Genomic DNA, 19,480 nt, shown 5'->3' on the forward strand with positions numbered 1-19,480 from the left:
AAAATCTCAAGATTATACCCATGCAACAGGCCTACAGAAGAATCAGTTCATGTTGATCTGAAAGATGGAAGGCTCCAGTAAAAAAGAAAATTTGAATGGAATTGACATTGTTCTTAAAAATTTGAAGTAACTAGATTACTTCAGAAAAAGACTATGCAAGAAAAAAAAAAGCATTGTCTAACTTTATCAAAAACAAGAGTGGTAAGTTAAGAGATAATGTCTGGGCTGCATACAGTTTTTCCAAAGAATCTTAAAGTGAACCTGGAAACCATCATTCTCAGCAAACTGACACAAGAACAGAAAATCAAACACCGCATGTTCTCACTCATAGGTGAGTGTTGAACAGTGAGAACACATGGACACAGGGAGGGGAGCATCACACACTGGGGTCTGTCGGGGGCGGGGAATAGGGGAGGGACAGTGGGGGGTGGGGAGTTGGGGAGAGAGAGCATGGGGAGAAATGCCAGATATAGGTGATGGGGAGGAAGGCAGCAAATCACACTGCCATGTGTGTACCTATGCAACCATCTTCCATGTTCTTCACATGTACCCCAAAACCTAAAATGCAATTAAAAAAAAAAAGAATCTTAAAGTGAAGTAAATCCTCAATTCTAAATGCAAGAACTCAAAAGATAGTATCTAATATTGATAGATAAGTAACAGTGTTTAAGCATATGATTTAGATACATGGCAATCATCCTAGAAAGATCAAAAATCAAAAATAGTTAAAATAGCTAAGATTTTCTCTGGGGAGCAGGATAGGGGGTGGGGCAAAGAGCCTCCTTATAACAGTAAGCTCTTCTGTGATTTCACTTTTAAATACCATATTCATGTATTGTTTTGAAAACCTTTTAAATTTCCTTTAAAGAGCTAACAGATCATTATTTTCAGCGGTGAATAAAAGTAACTCCATTCATTCATAGCCAAGTCAATAAGTTTCTATTTATAGTAGTGGTTAGACGTTAAATAAAGCATAGTTCTTGCTATGAATGGTCAAGGCTTTCAACTTATTAAATGATTAATCCATACTTATTTCAAAATGTATTTTTTTATATTCTTTTAGACAAATTTAATAAACAGGAATTACCATGTTAAATCTTTAAAAGTAACAATTTTAGGTATAGTGATATTAAACAATATTTTTTAGTGTCAACATGTTTTAATTAAACAATTTTATGTATGATAAATTTAAGATGTTTGAACCACTGGAAGTAAGCTTAAAGCACATTGGATTATGAGTTGTCAATCCAATAGATGATAATAATGGTGTGAATCTTTTTTCTTAAAGATATGCCCTAAATCATTAATATTTGGGTTTAAAGTATATGTATATATAAATTCTTGAATAAATTTGTTTTGTGAATCTACAAGTGTGTGGATGTGTAAGAAAGAGGAACTTTACAAACTCATCATTTCTCAGACAAAATGATGCAATCATAACGTAAGGTTCCAAATCAAACAAAGCAGCAATCTTTCTTGGCTTCCCTAACTTATCCCACTGTTAATCCACGGTGGGAATACTGCATCCTTTCATACAGACATAAATAGCAGAGTATTTTTCAAAAACAGTTATCAACAATTGGTATGGGATTAACTTTTAATCCATCATATTTGCCAAAGTCAATGGTGTGGTACAGTACTATACGAAAGCTTTCAAATTACTTTTTTTAATTAAAATTCATAGTTTTAGTAAAATGCTAACTTTTTCAGGGATTGTGATGCTATACTAACACAGGGTGAGTATACCTAACACAAAAATCTAAAATCCAAATTGCTCCAAATCTGAAACTTTGAGTGTTGACATTATTTCAGAATAGAAAAATCCACACATAAGTGCTTAACACAAACTGTTTCACACAAAAAATTACTAAAAATAATGTATAAGATTACTTTCAGTCTATATGTATAAAGTATATATGAAACAAATGAATTTCATGTTCACGCTTGGGTTTCATCCCCAAAGTACTGCACTGTATACATGCAAAATCTAAAATAATCCGAAATCCAGAATCTTTCTCGTCCCAAGCATTTCAGATAAGGGGTACTCAATCTGTACTCATTTGTATTATTACTTTATGTGTTTATCAATTTAAAGAACTTTATCATTTTTAATAGATTTCATAAATTTTTCTTTGCAGATACTTTCTAATCTTAAAATGGAGCTAATTTCTATGCCAGTGCTGCTGTTAGAATCAAATAAAGTAATATATTCAAAATATCTGACATATAGCAGCTGATTTTAAAATGTCAGTTTTATTTCTCCTTTTGTCCCACATGTAACTTGGTACAGGTTTAAAGTGTAAAGTATAATTCAATAATTTATTTAAATTAATTTATTCAATAATGAAATACTGAGTCCCAAATTCTAAATATTCTAAATAGGGTGGGTGTTCTTGGGAAAGAAAGAGAAAAGAAGGAAAGAAGGGGAAAAAGGAAGGAAGGAAAAAAAGAAAGGAAAAAAGGAAGGAAAAAAGGAAGGAAAAAGGGAAGGAGAGGGGAGGGAAAGTGAGGGAGGGGAAGGAAAGTGAGGGAGGGGAGGGGAAAGGAGAGAGGGGAGGGGAAGGGGGGAGGTGAACGGGGGAGGGGAGGTGAAGCGGGGAAAGGGAGGGGAGGGAGAGGAAGGGAGGGGAGAGAGGTAGGTTGATTGCCCAACCAGAAGTCAAGACTTGATGTAAACCCACAGTCATTAACACAGTAAGGGCACTGGTATAGGAACTGGCAAACAGATAAAAGCTTCAAAACAGAGAACCCAGTAACTGAACCACACTTAAAGGAGACATTATGTAAAAGAGGAAAATCAATAGAGACAGAATGGGCTATTCAAGAAATGGCTTTCCATGTATTAGAAAAATGAAATTATATCCTCATTTCATTCCATCAACAAAAAGAATCTTGAGCTGATAAAGGATCAAACTTAAAAAACAAAACTTTAAAGCTATTTGAAGAAATTATTTTTTAAGACATGATGACTGTGGGGCAGAAGAAAAATTTATAAACCAAAAGCAAAAGACAAAAAAAAAAAAAAAAGATTTATATTTGACTAATTAAAAATGTAAGACTTCCATATGAGAACAGATATGACAAAGCTTAAAGACTAGCAAAAGCCCTTTATTGAAAGGAAAAACATAACATATAAATCATGTAAATGCAAAAAGGAAAGCTTCTGAAAAAAAAAATGAGAACCAGAATAATAAACCAAGACATAAATGACCAATATACACATGAAAAGATGCTTAATCTCATGGATAATCACGAAAAATGCATATTTGAAAAATGATGAACAATTATAGATTGACAAAAACTTTCAAGGCCTGACACAGTACTGAGTACCAGTGAGTACAAAGTGGCAACTATCAGTCATTGCTAGTGAAGGAGAGACTATAATAGCCACCATAGAGACTCTTTAGCCATTACCGAGCAAAATCAAACACATACATTCTCTATGATCCAGCAATTTCACTTCTCACACACATTCTCATCAACTAAGTTTGTGATAGCACAGACACAAAAAAATCCTAGCAATAAATATAGTGTTGTAGACTCATGTGATAGAATATTATATAGCAGTTCAAGGAAACACATATATGCAAATATATATATGTACAAACTTATAGATCTCAAAACATAAGTAAAATTTATAATTCTGTAACACTGTAACATTTCACAATATACACAAAACATTTTATATGTATATGCATTAATAATACATGTAAGAGTATTAAAAGTGTACATAAAACTTAGACACATTACATTTATAGTCACTGCTGTCTTTGAAAGGTGAAAGGGTAAAGAGTAAAGATGATATTCACTTTTTAAGTGCTTTGCTTTATTTTTTTAAAAAAGCAGAAAATATAATATTAACAACTGCCCATTTTGAGTGAGAGCTGTTAAAAAGATGTTTATCATATTATTCTTGATATTCTGGTCAATTTTCTGGACTTGTTAAAAAAAAAAACCTAAAACACACTAATGAAGGATCCCATTAAGATCATAATTGAACTCTTTTCACCTATTTAATCACTTATGAAAAATAATATATGACTTCAACATGCTAAGAATACAATATAAACAAATGGAATAAATTCCAGGTCTCAAAAATATGCTGATAAAGTTTACAAAAAGTAAAATAAAATGTATCTCAGAACACCTGAGGTCGGGAGTTCAAGACCAGCCTGACCAACATGGTGAAATCCCGTCTTAAAAATAAATAAATAAATAAATAAAATGTTAACCTTAAACATCTTCCATATAACTGCTAAAGTAAATACTTCTCCTACATTTGCATATTTCCAATTTGATAGCTAAACTATCACTAAATCTTTCATGGAAACACTGAAGAAATAAGTAAAAAGTGCATGTCCTAAAATAAACCAACTAACCTGTATGGGTTCTTCTATGTCTCTGAAGCTCATCACTCCTTGTGAATCTTTTGCCACAAAACATCCAGTTGCATATAAAAGGTCTTTCTCCAGTATGCCAGCGAAGATGTGCTCGTAAGTGAGACGTTTTGCCATAAACTTTACCACATCCTTCAATATGACAGATATGTTGTTTCTTTTTTCCTGGTTCATTACTGCCTCTATCAAAAACAAAAACCAAACATTAATAACACTGCCAAATCGTAGGCTTATAATTATAGAAAAATTAAAAAGAAGGTAATTAAATACATGTAAATACAAAAAGGACTTATTCAGTGCTTCTCTGAATAAGTTTGATCATGATGCCATAACAGTAGTTAAAATCAGAAAAATTTCAATTAAAGAAAAAATAAAACAGATCTGTGTACCAAATTGCTATGAAAATGTGTTAATCTCAGGCAGTTTATGCTCTACTATGAACTGCATGTTCCTTCCATAGTGGGCTCTTCGCTTGGGAAAAAAATTTCTCTAAGCCTTTCAAAACACTTGAAACTTCTCTAAAATTTCAAAAAGATGGCTAAATCCAGTTAAAAGTGTTAAGGTGCAGAGTTTCGTTTCCAGCAAGACAGTGTGAGTTCCATGGATCTGTTTCCCAGTGAAACTGGTGACAATTATAATAAAGTAAAAAAATACTATTTAAAGTCTCTGGAAATGGTCCTAAAAGCAAATAACAGCAAATAAACAAACACTTATTCAAGAAAATTTCACAGAACTTGGTAAGAACAGTAAGAGTCTGTGGTATATGAACCAAGACTCATTCCTTCCCTACTTCCTACCACCTCCACACACAGGAACATTAGAGACTGGTGCAGTCAAGAATATGATTCCTATTCTTCCCACCTCCTAGTCAGAGGGCGACGGCCCCAAGAGGGGCAAGATGTCTGCACTTCTCCTCTTACCCCTGGTTACCTGTTGCTAAGTTCTAGGCAAGCATAGCGGAACCAAGTCCTTAGCCCTGGGACACAGGCTCTTCCTTGGATGTGGCATGATGAAAATGCTGGGGTCTACACTGCCCCTGACCTGGCCCATTCATAGTTCAAAAAGTCAAAGTTCTAAGCCGAGAGAGGCCAGCTAAGGAGACCTGAGACTTCTGCTGTCTCTGCAACCAAGCACTCAGGTCTTAAAGCAGGGTTGTCACTCAGAAAAGAGCCACTGTCTCAACTCAGTTCAAAAGCTGTGACTCAGAAACACACCATAAAACAAAGAGCTCCAAATCTCTTCCCAGAGGAACTGACTTCATTTGTAAGACAATGGGAAGAAGTCCAAACTTAAGGGTACTCTCAAAAAAAGTAGATATTGTTTCAAAAGACAAATAATTGGGAGAAGACTAACAGATTCACTGGAAATAAAGGCTTAACTACAGGCTGGCTGGTTTGCCAGACAGACATGAGCCAAGAGGCTGTGAAGAACCCTCTTAGGGTCAAAATAAATGTCAAACATTGAGATTCTTGGGAAACGTAAACAAAGCTAACAAACCTTTAGCTAGACTGACCAAGAAAATAAGAATCAAATTATTAGAATCAGAAATCAAAGAGGAGATATCACTACCAACCTTACAGAAATAAAAAGGATTACAAAGGAATACCATGAACAATTCTATGCCAATTACTTGGATAACTCAGATGAGATGGACAAATTCCCAGAAAAATACTGACCAAAATACTTAAGTAAATAGTCAATCAGAATAAATTTACAAGTAACTAGACTGAATTAGTAATTAAAACTACCCACAAGAAAAGCCTAAGAACGGACAGCTTCACTGGTAAATTTCATAAAACATTTAAAGAATTAATACCAGTTTGGAGGAAATACTTTTGAATTTATTTTATGAGGCCAGTATTATCATTACCAAAACCAGATAAAAACATTACAAAAACAGAAAACCACAGACAAATCTCTTAGGAATACGGATGCAAAAATTCTTAACAAAACACAAACAAGCACACTGCCAACACTGTACTAGAGGTTCCAGACAGGGAAATTAGGTAAGAAAGAGAAATAGAACTCCTGCAGAGTAGAAAAGAAAAAGTAAAAACTATCTCTGTTCATAGATTTCATGATCTTATACATAGAAATCCTAAAGACTCCACTAAAACAAAACAAAACAAAACAAAACAACATTTATAACTAATCAAAAAGTTCAGCAAAAGTTGCAGGATACAAGATTAATATATTATTTAAAAAATCAATGTATTTCCACCTACTTGTAATGGACAATCAAGAAAACAGTTCAATTTACAATAGCATCAAAAATAAAATTGGAATTTAACAAAGCGTAAAATGTATACTCTGAAAACTATAAAATACTGATGAAAGAAGTTAAAGATTAAATACCCAGAGAAACTTCCCATGTGTATGGACCAAAAGATGTAATATTGTTAAGTTGGCAACAGTCCCCAAAGTGATCTACAGATTGAATGCAACTTCCATCAGAATATCATCTGGCTTCTTTGTAGAAACTGATAAACTGATTCTAAAATTCACATGGAATTGCAAGTGTCTCTAAAGAGTCAATACAATTTTGAAGAACAACAAAGTTGGAGGACTCACATTTCTCAATTTCAATAGTTATTCCAAAGCCAAAGTACTCAAGACAGTGTGGCACTCACATAAAGACAGATATATACATCAATGGAATATAATTGAGAGTCCAGAAATAAATCCATGTGTCTATGGTCAAGTGATTTTTGACATGGGTACCAAGACCATTCAATGGAGAAACAGTAGTCTTTTCAACAAATGGTGCCTGATGAATCCTTACCTAACACCATATATAAAAATTAACCCCAAATTAATCAAAGACCTAAATGTAAGAATAAAAACTGTAAAATTATCTTTAAAAAACCAGGAATCTTCATGACTTTGGATTTGGCAATGGATTCTTAGATATAATACGAAAAGCAGAAGCAATAAAGGAAAATAGAAAACACTAGACTTTAAAATTAAAACTTTGGTGCTTCAAAGGCACTATCAACAAAGTATCAAGACAATTCACACAATAGGAGACAATATTTGCAAATCCTATATCTGATAAGGAACTTGTATCTAGAATATGTAAAGAGACAATTCCATAATAAAAAATATATATATACAATTTAAAGTGGGCAAAAGAGCCAAATAAATATTTCTCCAAAGATACACACATACCCAATAAGAACAAGAAGATGCTCAATATCATTAATAATCAGGAAAATGTAAACCAAAACTGTAGTGAGATATCACTTCAAACCCACCAGAATAGCTTTAATCATAAAGTCAGATTATGACAAGTACTGGCAATGATGTAGAGAAACTGGAACCCTCAAATACTATTGATAGAAATGTTAAATGGTATAGCCACTTTGGAAAACAGTCTGTAAGTTCCTCAAATGGTTAAACATACAATATGACCCAGAAATTCCATTTCTAGGTAATTCCATATAAATACAAGAGAAATGAAAACATGTCCACACAAACACTTCTACACAAATGTTTACTACAGTATTACTCATAATGGCCAGTGAGTGGAAAAAAACCAAATGTCCTTCAAGTGACAGGATTAACAAAATACTGTATATCTATACAGTGGAATATTATTTGTTCCTAAAAAGGAATAAAGTACTGATCACCCTGTAATACGGCTGAACCTTGAAAACATTATGCTAAAAGAAACCAGTCACAAAGAACCACATGATTTATATGAATTGTCCAGAATAGGCAAATCTATAGAGACTGAAATCAGTTGCCTAAGATGGAAGGGTTGGGAGGATAAGGGGGTGATGCTTAAAAGATACAGAATTTATTCTGGGGATGATGAAAACATTCTAAAATTGACTGGTCATGTCTATACAGCTCTGAATATATTAAAAACCGCTGAACTGTATACTTTAAATGGGTAAACTGTATAGTATATGAGTAAATTTTGCATCAATAAAGGTATATAAAAATTTTGTGAAAAAGAAAAAATGGGTTGGGCACAGGGGCTCACACCTGTAATCTCAGCACTTTGTGGGGCTGAAATTAGTGGATCACCTGAGGTTAGGAGTTCAAGACTAGCCTGGCCAACATGATGAAACCCCATCTCTACTAAAAATACAAAAATCAGCTGGGCACGGTGGCACATGCCTATAATTAATCCCAGCTACTCGGGAGGCTGAGGCAGGAGAATCGCTTCAACCTAGGAGGGGGAGGTCGCAGTAAGCCGAGACTGTGCCACTGCACTCCAGCCTAGGCAGCAGAGTAACACGCTGTCTCAGGGGTGGAAAGAAAAAAAAAAAAAAAAACAAAGAAAGAAAAAACATTTTTAAAAAGTGTAAGAAACAAGGCAAAGGACCACTTAAATTTCATTCCTGAAACAGCCCAACTTAATTCCCTTACTAATATTATATATCAACTTCTAGGCTACAAAGCTAGTGAGGTTCCAGTGACCATCATTCCCAGTCAATTACTTGGTTTTAACCCCTGTTTTATACCTTCCAAATTGACATAGTTGAAAAATAAGAACATTTACCTTCCTTCTCCTTCCCTACAATTAGGACAGGAACAGGCAACTCTTCGAAGCCTCTTGCCAGGCTGTACCTCTTGATCAGAAGTTTGCTGGCCTTGCTGCAAATGCACTTGTGTGAGTTGGTCAGGACTAACAGCACCTATCGTGGCATTAGCAATTCCTCCAACTGCTACAGTTACAGGAGCTATAGTAGCTTGTTGGACTTTTACTCCATCTTGTCCTTGCTGCTGACCTAAAAAGGAAGGGAAAAAAAGTATTATAATGTTCTCTACACCTAAAGAAAGAATTTTTTAAAAATTCCATGTGCATATTTTAAAGCTAAAATTTTGCTAACAATCTGTGTGATGTACAAAAACTAAGGGGTTAACGGCTTATACTATGTCAATCTTCCTAAAATACAGTATTCTTACTTCAGTAGATCAGATTGCCTATGTATTTAGATGATGGAACTATATACATAAATCATTTAACCCACTTTGTGGCTTAATTTCTGTCTCCACCTGTAAAATGAAGATAATAATACTTGTCACTTACCTACTCACTAAACTACTATGAGGATTCATTAGATGGCTGAAAAGCACTTTGCGATCCTAAGATGCAAGATGTTATATAAACATAAAGCTTTATTACCATTTCCACAGTAAGCAACATATCTCATCACAACAAAAAAATACAACAGTGAAAAGTCACTAAACAAAGGATTAAGTTTTATGGACATCTTGCATTCCTAAATTGGTTAAATAAACATCTCTTTATTGATTAGACTTCTTTTAGTATATAAAATCATTTTTAAAATGCAAAACCACCCAAGATTACTACATACTGTCACTGGAATAGTAAAAACACATTTAAGATATTATTACTTTATTCACTCATGTTATATAGCTTACACTTCATGGCTCAGATTAGTGTATATACCAGCTTGGCTTCTTCACTTCGGGAAAAATATAATAAATAATGCACAATAAACCCAAAAAAAATCTATTTGCATGGCTTAACATTATCCCGAAATAAAATCCTTTTTTTTTTTTTTTTTGAGACAGAGTCTTACACAATCTGGACTCACTGTAACCTCCACCTCCCAGGATTAAGCAACCCTCCTGCTTGAGTCTCCCTAGTAGGTGGGATTATAGGTGCGTGCCACCACGCCAGGCTAATTTTTTTTGTATTTTTAGTAGAGATGGAGTTTTGCCATGTTGGCCAGGCTGGTCTCGAACTCCAGACCTCTGGTGATCCATACACCTCGGCCTCCCAATGTGCTGGGATTACAGGTGTGAGCCACTGCACCCAGCCTACAATACCTTATAATTACCTTTTCTTTCACACACTCCTACATTCTTTCCATCAGGTGTGGGAATGACAAGTATGTCAACGGAATGAAAAGAAAATAGCAATTTATGAAAGAATTTTCCACCTCAGAAAGTTGATTTAAGTATTAAGTTAATTTTTTACAAATCCTCTACCAAAGAGCCAGAATTGCTCATTACATGTTAGCTACTACTACTAATTCATCTCTGCTGAGTTGGGTAGCAATACAAGAATAAAATACGCTAGTAGAAACAAACGTGGGTCCTGTGTATAAAATAAAAAAGGTTTATTTTAAAGCTGCATATGTGGTACTTTAAATGTATGGGGCAACCAAGAAGAGGCAAAAAAAAATTACCAAATAAGAAAATAGTACACATTTTCTAAACAAAATGAAACCTCTGACTCTCCCAGTCAAAGTCAATCTCACCCTCTTCTGTGCATCCACAGCACCCTTAATCCTTTTGGCAGCACCCAAAACTAAGATACACATTAAAAAATATATTTTGCCACTGTTTTAGTAAGGATATAAACTTCTACTAAAGTTTACTTTTTTGTGCACCTTTGAATTAGCATGCTGTGGTAAGAAAAGTAATGCGAGTGAAGTGAGAGTTGTAAATTTATGACTGTGCACTCAGAGATCCTCAGTTTCCTCAACTCTAAAATAGCAACATGACTTCTGTAAAATTCCTGTTCCCTGCTTTAAAGAGTTGTTTCTTATCAAGCAAATGGAGACCAAAAAAAAGCAGGAGTTGCAATTCTCGTCTCTGATAAAATAGACTTTAAATCAACAAAGATCAAAAGAGACAAAGAAGGACACTACATAATGGTAAAAGGATCAATGCAACAAGAAGAGCTAACGATCCTAAATATATACGCACCCAATACAGGAGCACCCAGATACCTAAGGCAAGTTCTTAATGACTTACAAAGAGACTTAGACTCCCACACAATAATAGTGGGAGACTTTAACACCCCATTGTCAATATTAGACAGATCAACCAGACAGAAAATTAACAAGGATATCCAGGACTTGAACTCAGACCTGGACCAAGCAAACCTAATAGAAATTGATAGAACTCTCCACCTCAAATCCACAGAATGTACATTCTTCTCAGCACCACATCGCACCTACTCTAAAATTGACCACATAATTGGAAGTAAATCACTCCTCAGCAAATGCAAAAGAACGGAAACCATAACAAACAGTCTCCCAGACCACAGACCAATCAAGTTAGAACTCAGAATTCAGAAACTAACTCAGAACCGCACAGCTTCATGGAGACTGAACAACTGGCTCTTGATGTTGACTGGATAAACAATGAAATGAAGGCAGAAAAAAAGATGGTCTTCGAAACCAACGAGAACGAAGACACCACATACCAGAATCTCTGGGACACATTTAAAGCAGTCTCTAGAGGAAAAGATATAGCAATAAATGCCCACATGAGAAGCAAGGAGAGATCTAAAATCGACACCTTGTCGTCAAAATTGAAAGAGCTAGAGGAGCAAGATCAAAAACAATGAAAACCTAGCAGAAGACAAGAAATAACTAAGATCAGAGCAGAACTGAAGGAGACAGAGACAGAAAAAACCCTTCAAAAAAAATCAATAAATCCAGGAGCTGGTTTTTCGAAAAGATCAACAAAATAGACCACTAGCCGCATTAATAAAAAAGAAAAGGGAATAATCAAATAGATGCAATAAAAAACGATAAAGGGGATATCACCATAGAATCCACAGAAATACAAACCATCATCAGAGATTATTACAAACAACTCTATGCACATAAACTAGTAAACCTGGAAGAAATGGATAAATTCCTGGATACTTGCATCCTCCCAAGCCTAAAGCAGGAAGAAGTCGAAACCCTGAACAGACTCAATAACAAGGTCTGAAGTTGAGGCAGCAATTAAAAGCCTACCACCCAAAAAAAGCCCAGGTCCAGATGGGTTCACAGCCGAATTCTACCAGACATACAAAGAGGAACTGGTACCATTCCTTCTGAAACTATTCCAAACAATCCAAAAAGAGGGAATCCTTCCCAAATCATTTTATGAGACCAACATCATACTGATACCAAAACCCGGCAGACACTCAGCAAGAAAAGAAAACTTCAGGGGAATATCCATGATGAACATAGATGCAAAAATCTTCAATAAAATACTGGCAAACCAATTGCAACAGCACATCAAAAACCTTATCCACTATGATCAAGTAGGATTCATCCCGGGGATGCAAGGCTGGTTCAACATACGCAAGTCTGTAAACATAATTCACCGCATAAACAGAACCAAAGACAAAAACCATGATTATCTCAATTGATGCAGAGAAGGCCTTTGACAAAATTCAACAGCACTTTATGCTAAAAGTCCTCAATAAACTATGTACTGACGAAACGTATCTCAAAATAATAAAAGCTATTTACGACAAACCAACAACCAATATCATACTGAATGGGCAAAAACTGGAAGCATTCCCTTTGAAATCTGGCACTAGGCAAGGATGCCCTCTCTCACCACTCCTATTCAATATAGTACTGGAGGTTCTAGCCAGAGCAATCAGGCAAGAAAAAGAAAAAAGGGTATTCAAATAGGAAAGGAGGAAGTCAAATTGTCTCTATTTGCAGACGACATGATTGTATGTCTCAGCCCAAAATCTCCTGAAACTGATAAGCAACTTCAGCAAAGTCTCAGGATATAAAATCAATGTGCAAAAATCACAACATTTCTATCCACCAATAACAGACTTAAAGAGAGCCAAATCAAGAACAAACTGCCATTCACAATTGCTACAAAGAGAATAAAATACCTAAGAATACAACTAACAAGGAACGTAAAGGACCTCTTCAAGGAGAACTACAAGCCACTGCTCAACAAAATAAGGGAGGACACAAACAGATGGAGAAACATTCCACGTTCATGCTTAGGAAGAATCAATATCGTAAAAATGGCCATACTGCCCAAAGTAATTTACAGATTCAACGCTATCCCCATCAAGCTACCAATGACCTTCTTCACAGAACTGGAAAAAACCACCTTAAACTTCATATGGAAACAAAAGAGAGCCTGCATAGCCAAGTGAATTCTAAGCAAAAAGAACAAAGCGGGAGGCATCACACTACCGGACTTCAAACTATATTACAAGGCTACAGTAATCAAAACAGCACGGTACTGGTACCAAAACAAGAGATATAAACCAATGGAATAGAACAGAGGCCTCGGAGGCAACACAACACATCTACAACCATCCGATCTTAGACAAACCTCACAAAAACAAGCAATGGGGAAAGGATTCCCTGTTTAATAAATGGTGTTGGGAAACCTGGCTAGCCATGTGCAGAAAGCAAAAACTGGAGCCCTTCCGGACACCTTACACTAAAATTAACACCAGATGTATTAAAGACTTAAACATAAGACCTAACACCATAAAAACCCTAGAAGAAAATCTAGGCAAAACCATTCAGGACATAGGCGTAGGCAAGGACTTCATGACCAAAACACCAAAAGCATTGGCAACCAAAGCCAAAATAGACAAAAAGGACCTAATCAAACTCCACAGCTTCTGCATAGCAAAAGAAACAGTCATTAGAGTGAATCAGCAACCAACAGAATGGGAAAAAATTTTTGCAGTCTACCTATCTGACAAAAGGCTGATATCCAGAATCTACAAAGAACTAAAACAGATTTACAAGAAAAAGATAAACTAACAAACCCATTCAAAAGTGGGCAAAGGATATGAACAGACACTTCACAAAAGACGACATACACAAGGCCAACAAACATATGAGAAAATGCTCATCATCACTGGTCATTAGAGAAATGCAAATCAAAACCACATTGAGATACCATCTCACACCAGTTAGAATGGTGATCATTAAAAAATCTGGAAACAACAGATGCTGGAGAGAATGTGGAGAAAGGGAACACTTTTACACTGTTGGTGGGAGTGTAAATTAGTTCAACCATTGTGGAAGACAGTGTGGTGATTCCTCAAGGACCTAGAAATAGAAATTCCATTTGACCCAGCAATCCCACTACTGGGTATATATCCAAAGGATTATAAATCGTTCTACTATAAGGACACATGCACACTAATGTTCACTGCAGCACAGTTTACGATAGCAAAGACCTGGAAGCAACCCAAATACCCACTGATGATAGACTAGACAGGGAAAATGTGGCACATATACACCATGGAATATTATGCAGCCACCAAAAACGATGAGTTCGTGTCCTTTGTAGGGACATGGATGAACCTGGAAACCATCATTCTTAGCAAACTGACACAAGAACAGAAAATCAAACACCGCATGTTCTCACTCATAGGTGGGTGTTGAATAATGAGAACACATGGACACAGGGAGGGGAGCATCACATACTGGGGTCTGTCAGGGGGAAATAGGGGAGGGACAGTGGGGCGTGGGGACTTGGGGAGAGAGAGCATGGGGAGAAATGCCAGATATAGGTGAAGGGGAGGAAGGCAGCAAATCACACTGCCATGTGTGTACCTATGCAACAATCTTGCATGTTCTTTACACGTACTCCAAAACCTAAAATGCAATAAAAAAATAAAATTTAAAAAAAAAAAGTTGTTTCTGAGGATCAAGTTGATTTTCCAGGGGTAAAGGCTATTTAAATTATAAAGCAATACATAAACAAAAGGTATAATTATTTTGTTTCAGTGTACTTTTTTAAGCATGTATTCAGTAAAACCAGATACCTTAAGGATGACCTTTGCTACACAAACTACTCACACTACTTGTGTACCAAGAAGCACAGTGATACACATATTTTGTTTACTGTAAAAAATACATTATATATATTTCTAGAAATGAGAGTACTGTCTAAACAAGCACTATACAAAATCTACAGCATGGTCCCTATGGAGCTGCAGGTATTTTAAGTTGTCAAGTATCCTTTACGTTTCCTGAAGACACATGTATTTTGGGCCATGATTTTTCAACTACTGTTCTCATACATTTAAACAATAGTCATTACTTTCACGATGCAATAATATTTAAGATGACCTTTATTTTGGTAAAGAACTGCTAAATGAGTTTCAAGTCAAAGCTAAGTTGGAGGGGTAAGAGGTGGGGAAGAACTGCTAGAGATTCCCAATCCCTCTGGTCCCTTGAGCATGTCCTTGACCCCCTTTTTCAAGCCTCCATATTGTGAGCATTTATTTTTCAATGCCTAAACAACTTGGCAAGTTATTTCAATGAATAATAGAGGCAAAATATATTTAAGTTTGTATATTTAAGCCCGTTAATTGACTTCATCTAGATGTTTCACAGACAGCTAACTTCAACAAACTACTTTGTTTCCACTGCCATCAGTAAGCACCAAACTCCATAGTGAGACCTCCGAGGCGCCACTTAAGTTTAATTCTATTGACTCATCTGTATTAGTCTCTCTCTTGCTCACTAGGCAGCTGATATACTGGCCCTTCTTTTGGCCCTCAAATAAATCAAGCTCATTTCCTTCTTAAGGACTTTGCAGTCTGAGCAAGGATGCCTTTGCACCCAGATCTTTGCATAGTTGATTCCATTGTAATATTCTGGTCTGAGTTCAAATCTCCCCCTCTTCAGAAATGCCATTCCTGACCACCCCATCTAAAAGTGGTTTCCCTCAGTATATCTCTGTATCATCACCTAGTTTTGTCTTAAATTACTTTGTCCCTTTATTATTATTATTATTATTATTTTGTCTTTACCTCACTTCTGAAGGTAAAGTGCCATGAAAGTAGGGATCTTGACTGTTATGTTCACTGTTGTAACATAATATTCACTCAATAACAGCACCACTCAATAACATATGCTTAATAAATCAAAGTTTACAAATAAGAAATGGTTTCATCTTTCAGTCTTGCTTATACTAATGTCCTGTCCCTGTTTCAGTAAATGCTACTCCTACTCTCCAATTATCCACACTGAAAACCTTAAAATGTCATCTTTTAGGCTACTTCTTTTACTCATTATATCCAGTGATGACCAAATTATGAAGACACTACTGCACAATAGCTCTTGCACTTATCTTTCTGTTTCCAAGCAAGATTATCATCTTGATCCAACCCCTTGCTAATGTGGGCCTCTACCAACCTAAATGAAGCCTTCCCTCCTTTCTCATCCTTCAAATGCTACCAGAAAAATAAAAATAGTGTTCTGATCATCTCACTTTCATGCTCAATAACATTTAATCATTCTTCCACTGACCAAAGTCTGGCATTCAAAGCACTCGACCACAAAGTCTTACTTAGCTCCTGGTTCACAGTCCTCCTCCTAATGACCAAATCCATCGTGCATTTTCTTGGTGACCATTACAGGACTGCTCCGCTGCATGACACCACCTGCCAATCCATCTTTCTTCAATTTTGACTCTGTGAGCTAACTTCCTACATTTCAGAAACCCCTTCTTCTCTATTAGCTCCTTTTTGTTTGGTTGTTTTTTTTTTTTAAGAGATGACTGCCTCATTCTGCTGATCAGACTAGTCTTGAACTCCTGGGTTCAAGCAATTCTCCTGCCTTTGTCTCCCAAGTAGCTGAGATTACAGGCATGAACCACCATGCATGGCCTTAGCTCTTTTTTAAAATCAGCACTTAAATCTAAATTTATGTCACATTCTTCAAAGATGTATCAGCCAGGAGCAGTGGCTCACACCTGTAATCCCTGCACTTTGGGAGGCCAAGGCAGGAGGACTGCTTGAGCCCAGGTGTTCAAGACCAACCTAGGCCAACACAGTAAGACCCCATCTCTTAAAAAATTTATAAAATTGACTGGGTAAGGTGGCATGTGCCTGTAGTCTCAGCTATTCATGACACTGAGGTGTTGAGGTGGGAGGATAGCTTGAGCCCTGGGGATCAAGACTGCAGTGAGCCGTGATCGTGCCACTGCACTTCAGCCTGGGTGACAGAGGAAGATCCTCTCAAAAAAACACAAAACAAAAAACACCCTCTACTCTTCCTAGGCTACTCTCCAGGGTTCTGACTTCTCATTGCCTCTTCTTGGGGGACCTCATCTACTTTTATAACTTTTACTGCTATGTGTAAGCTGATTATCTTGCAGATCTGTGCCTTCTACTCAGAAGTGTCACACTCTTATTGTCAACTGCTGGTGAACACTTCCACCACAGAGTCCTCACGAGCAATCTAAGAACCAGATAGTATATCCCACTTTCCTAATATAGGTCTTTTTTACCATTCAAACAGAAAACTTGGAAGTCATTTTTGATTCCTCTCTATCACCTTCATCCCCAACAACGAGAGCAGCTATCATTTTATATCTAGTATGTGGTAAGGCACTTTTTACTAAATGCTTCCCATATATTGTCTCATATTTCTATGGGTTGAATATTACTGTCCCAATTTTGTTTTTTTTAAGAAATGGAGACTTGCTCTCTTGCCCAGGCTAGAGTGCAGTGGCACAATCATGGCTTACTGTAGCCTATAACTCTTACACTCAAGCAATCCTCCTGCCTCAGCCTCCTAGGTAGCTGGGACTACAGATGCATGCCACCACACCTAGTTAATTTTTATAATTCTTTTTAGAGATGGTGTCTCACAATGCTGCCCAGGCTGGACTCAAACTCCTGACCTCAAGTGATCCTCCTGCCTCAGCCTTCCAAGTAGCTGGGACTATAGGCAAAGCCATGGCACCTAGTTTACTGTTCCTTACTGATATGGCAGTCAGATTAAGATGAGGAAACTAAGGTTCTGAGGGTTATATAAAACACCCAAGGTTTGAAAATGGAAAAGTGACGGAGCTGGAATTTGAAACTCAGGCTTGGCCAACTCAAAAAGCTATTCTCTTTCCACCATATACATTATCTATGTTGATCATTACTCCCTGTTGAGTCTACTGCTTCAAAATATTTCAAATGTCTCCATTTTCACCATACCTATTGCTTGTACATTACTGCAAGCCCTTATCACCATTACGTCAGTTTTGCTCCTTCTAATATTCATATTGCAGACCTAGCTCCCCAAAAAGCCAGTGGGCCCTCCATACATTCACAACAATGTCAATATTTCTTAGCATAGTACATAAAGTTCTTCATTATCTACCTCTTGCTGAGTTTTATAACTTCATCTCTTGGCATTCCTGTTCTATGCCCACTCTCACCATCATCTACAGTGAACTCCTATCTTCTCTAATGTTCTGTGTTTTTTGAGCATTTGAATAATATAGCTGGAATCCAACACATTCTCCCACCTCAAATCTCCATCTCTCTTGGTCTGACAAAAGTCCATTCATCTTATAGAATTCAGTCTTTAATCCTTCTCTTACCACTGAAAGTGCTTTGTAAAATAATTTTTAAAATAACTCAAAATTTCTTGGTGTTGTAACTACAAACTACGGTGAAACAGATTGAGGATGGCCGTTCTTTTTCTCCCATATTACCCAGGGTAAAACAGTCCAAGGCTGCTTGGAGTAGCCAAGCCATCTTTCTTATTCCTTTTATTATTTCAAATATAGAAACTGGGCCAAAGTAATGGAGGGGGACAGTTTGTTAGTAGGTAGCAAGGTATTAGAATCGCTAACTATTCAACAAGATCTAGCTTGTTGGGTGTTTCTTGCTCATTTTCTTTTAGTACCAGTAGTATTTTGCCTCAATAGAGTAGTAACATTTGAGATGTCTTGAATTTAAGCTAAGAGGAAGAAAGGAAAGTCAGGTTTAGCTAGTAAAGGAAAATGGCATATTCCATACAGAATAGCCTAGTTCTCTGGATTGTAAGGCAGGGGCCTATGCCAAAGCCAACAAATTCTAACTTGAATTTCAGTATACCTAGCTCCCCAAGAGACCTCGAGAATTGGTTGAATTAGTATTTAAGTATTTCTGGTTTTGCTAGTAAGATACCATCTCATTCCATCATAATATTAGTCATATTATTTCCAACAAAAGCTGCTCAAGACAGAGGCCATCTGTGTGGTTTTTATGTCATTTGTCCTTTGGCTACCAAAGTTACTGGCACACTGAAAATACTTAATGAATGTTTCTTAAAAAAAGTGAATGATAATCTCAAATCCATACAAACATAGAAGCTTTTCTTATGAAACTTGGCCAGCAGTATATCACAGGGCTGCTAGATGACAGTTTACAATACATATGCACGTGGGTGACAAGATAGTAAGAAATCAAATCAAGTGGATATCTGCCACAATTCCTCCCTGACTTGCTGATATGGCAGTCTGATCATTTAGGAGCAGATCGCAGAGCATAAATCTCAACCTTGGTACTGAAACTATGTGTTATTCACTCAGGTATCAGATTT

General features: G+C 36.4%; 1 protein-coding gene across 3 annotated transcripts in view; it reads right to left on the reverse strand.

The window, feature by feature from the left end:
- Window positions 1-19,480, reverse strand: part of SP4 (Sp4 transcription factor) — an 86,880-nt gene that overhangs the window by 29,512 nt on the left and 37,888 nt on the right. For all 3 annotated transcript variants that reach the window (XM_021670165.2, XM_012447823.2, XM_012447822.3), the window contains 2 exons: window positions 8,908-9,136; window positions 4,380-4,579 (listed from right to left, as the gene is read on the reverse strand). In XM_021670165.2, coding sequence (XP_021525840.1) covers window positions 4,380-4,579; window positions 8,908-9,136 — 429 coding nt within the window. The remainder of the gene's footprint in view (window positions 1-4,379; window positions 4,580-8,907; window positions 9,137-19,480) is intronic.

This window comes from Aotus nancymaae, unplaced genomic scaffold (genome assembly GCF_030222135.1).
Source record: "Aotus nancymaae isolate 86718 unplaced genomic scaffold, 86718_ANA_hifiasm-v0.15.2.pri h1tg000025l, whole genome shotgun sequence".
Lineage (NCBI taxonomy): Eukaryota > Metazoa > Chordata > Mammalia > Primates > Aotidae > Aotus > Aotus nancymaae.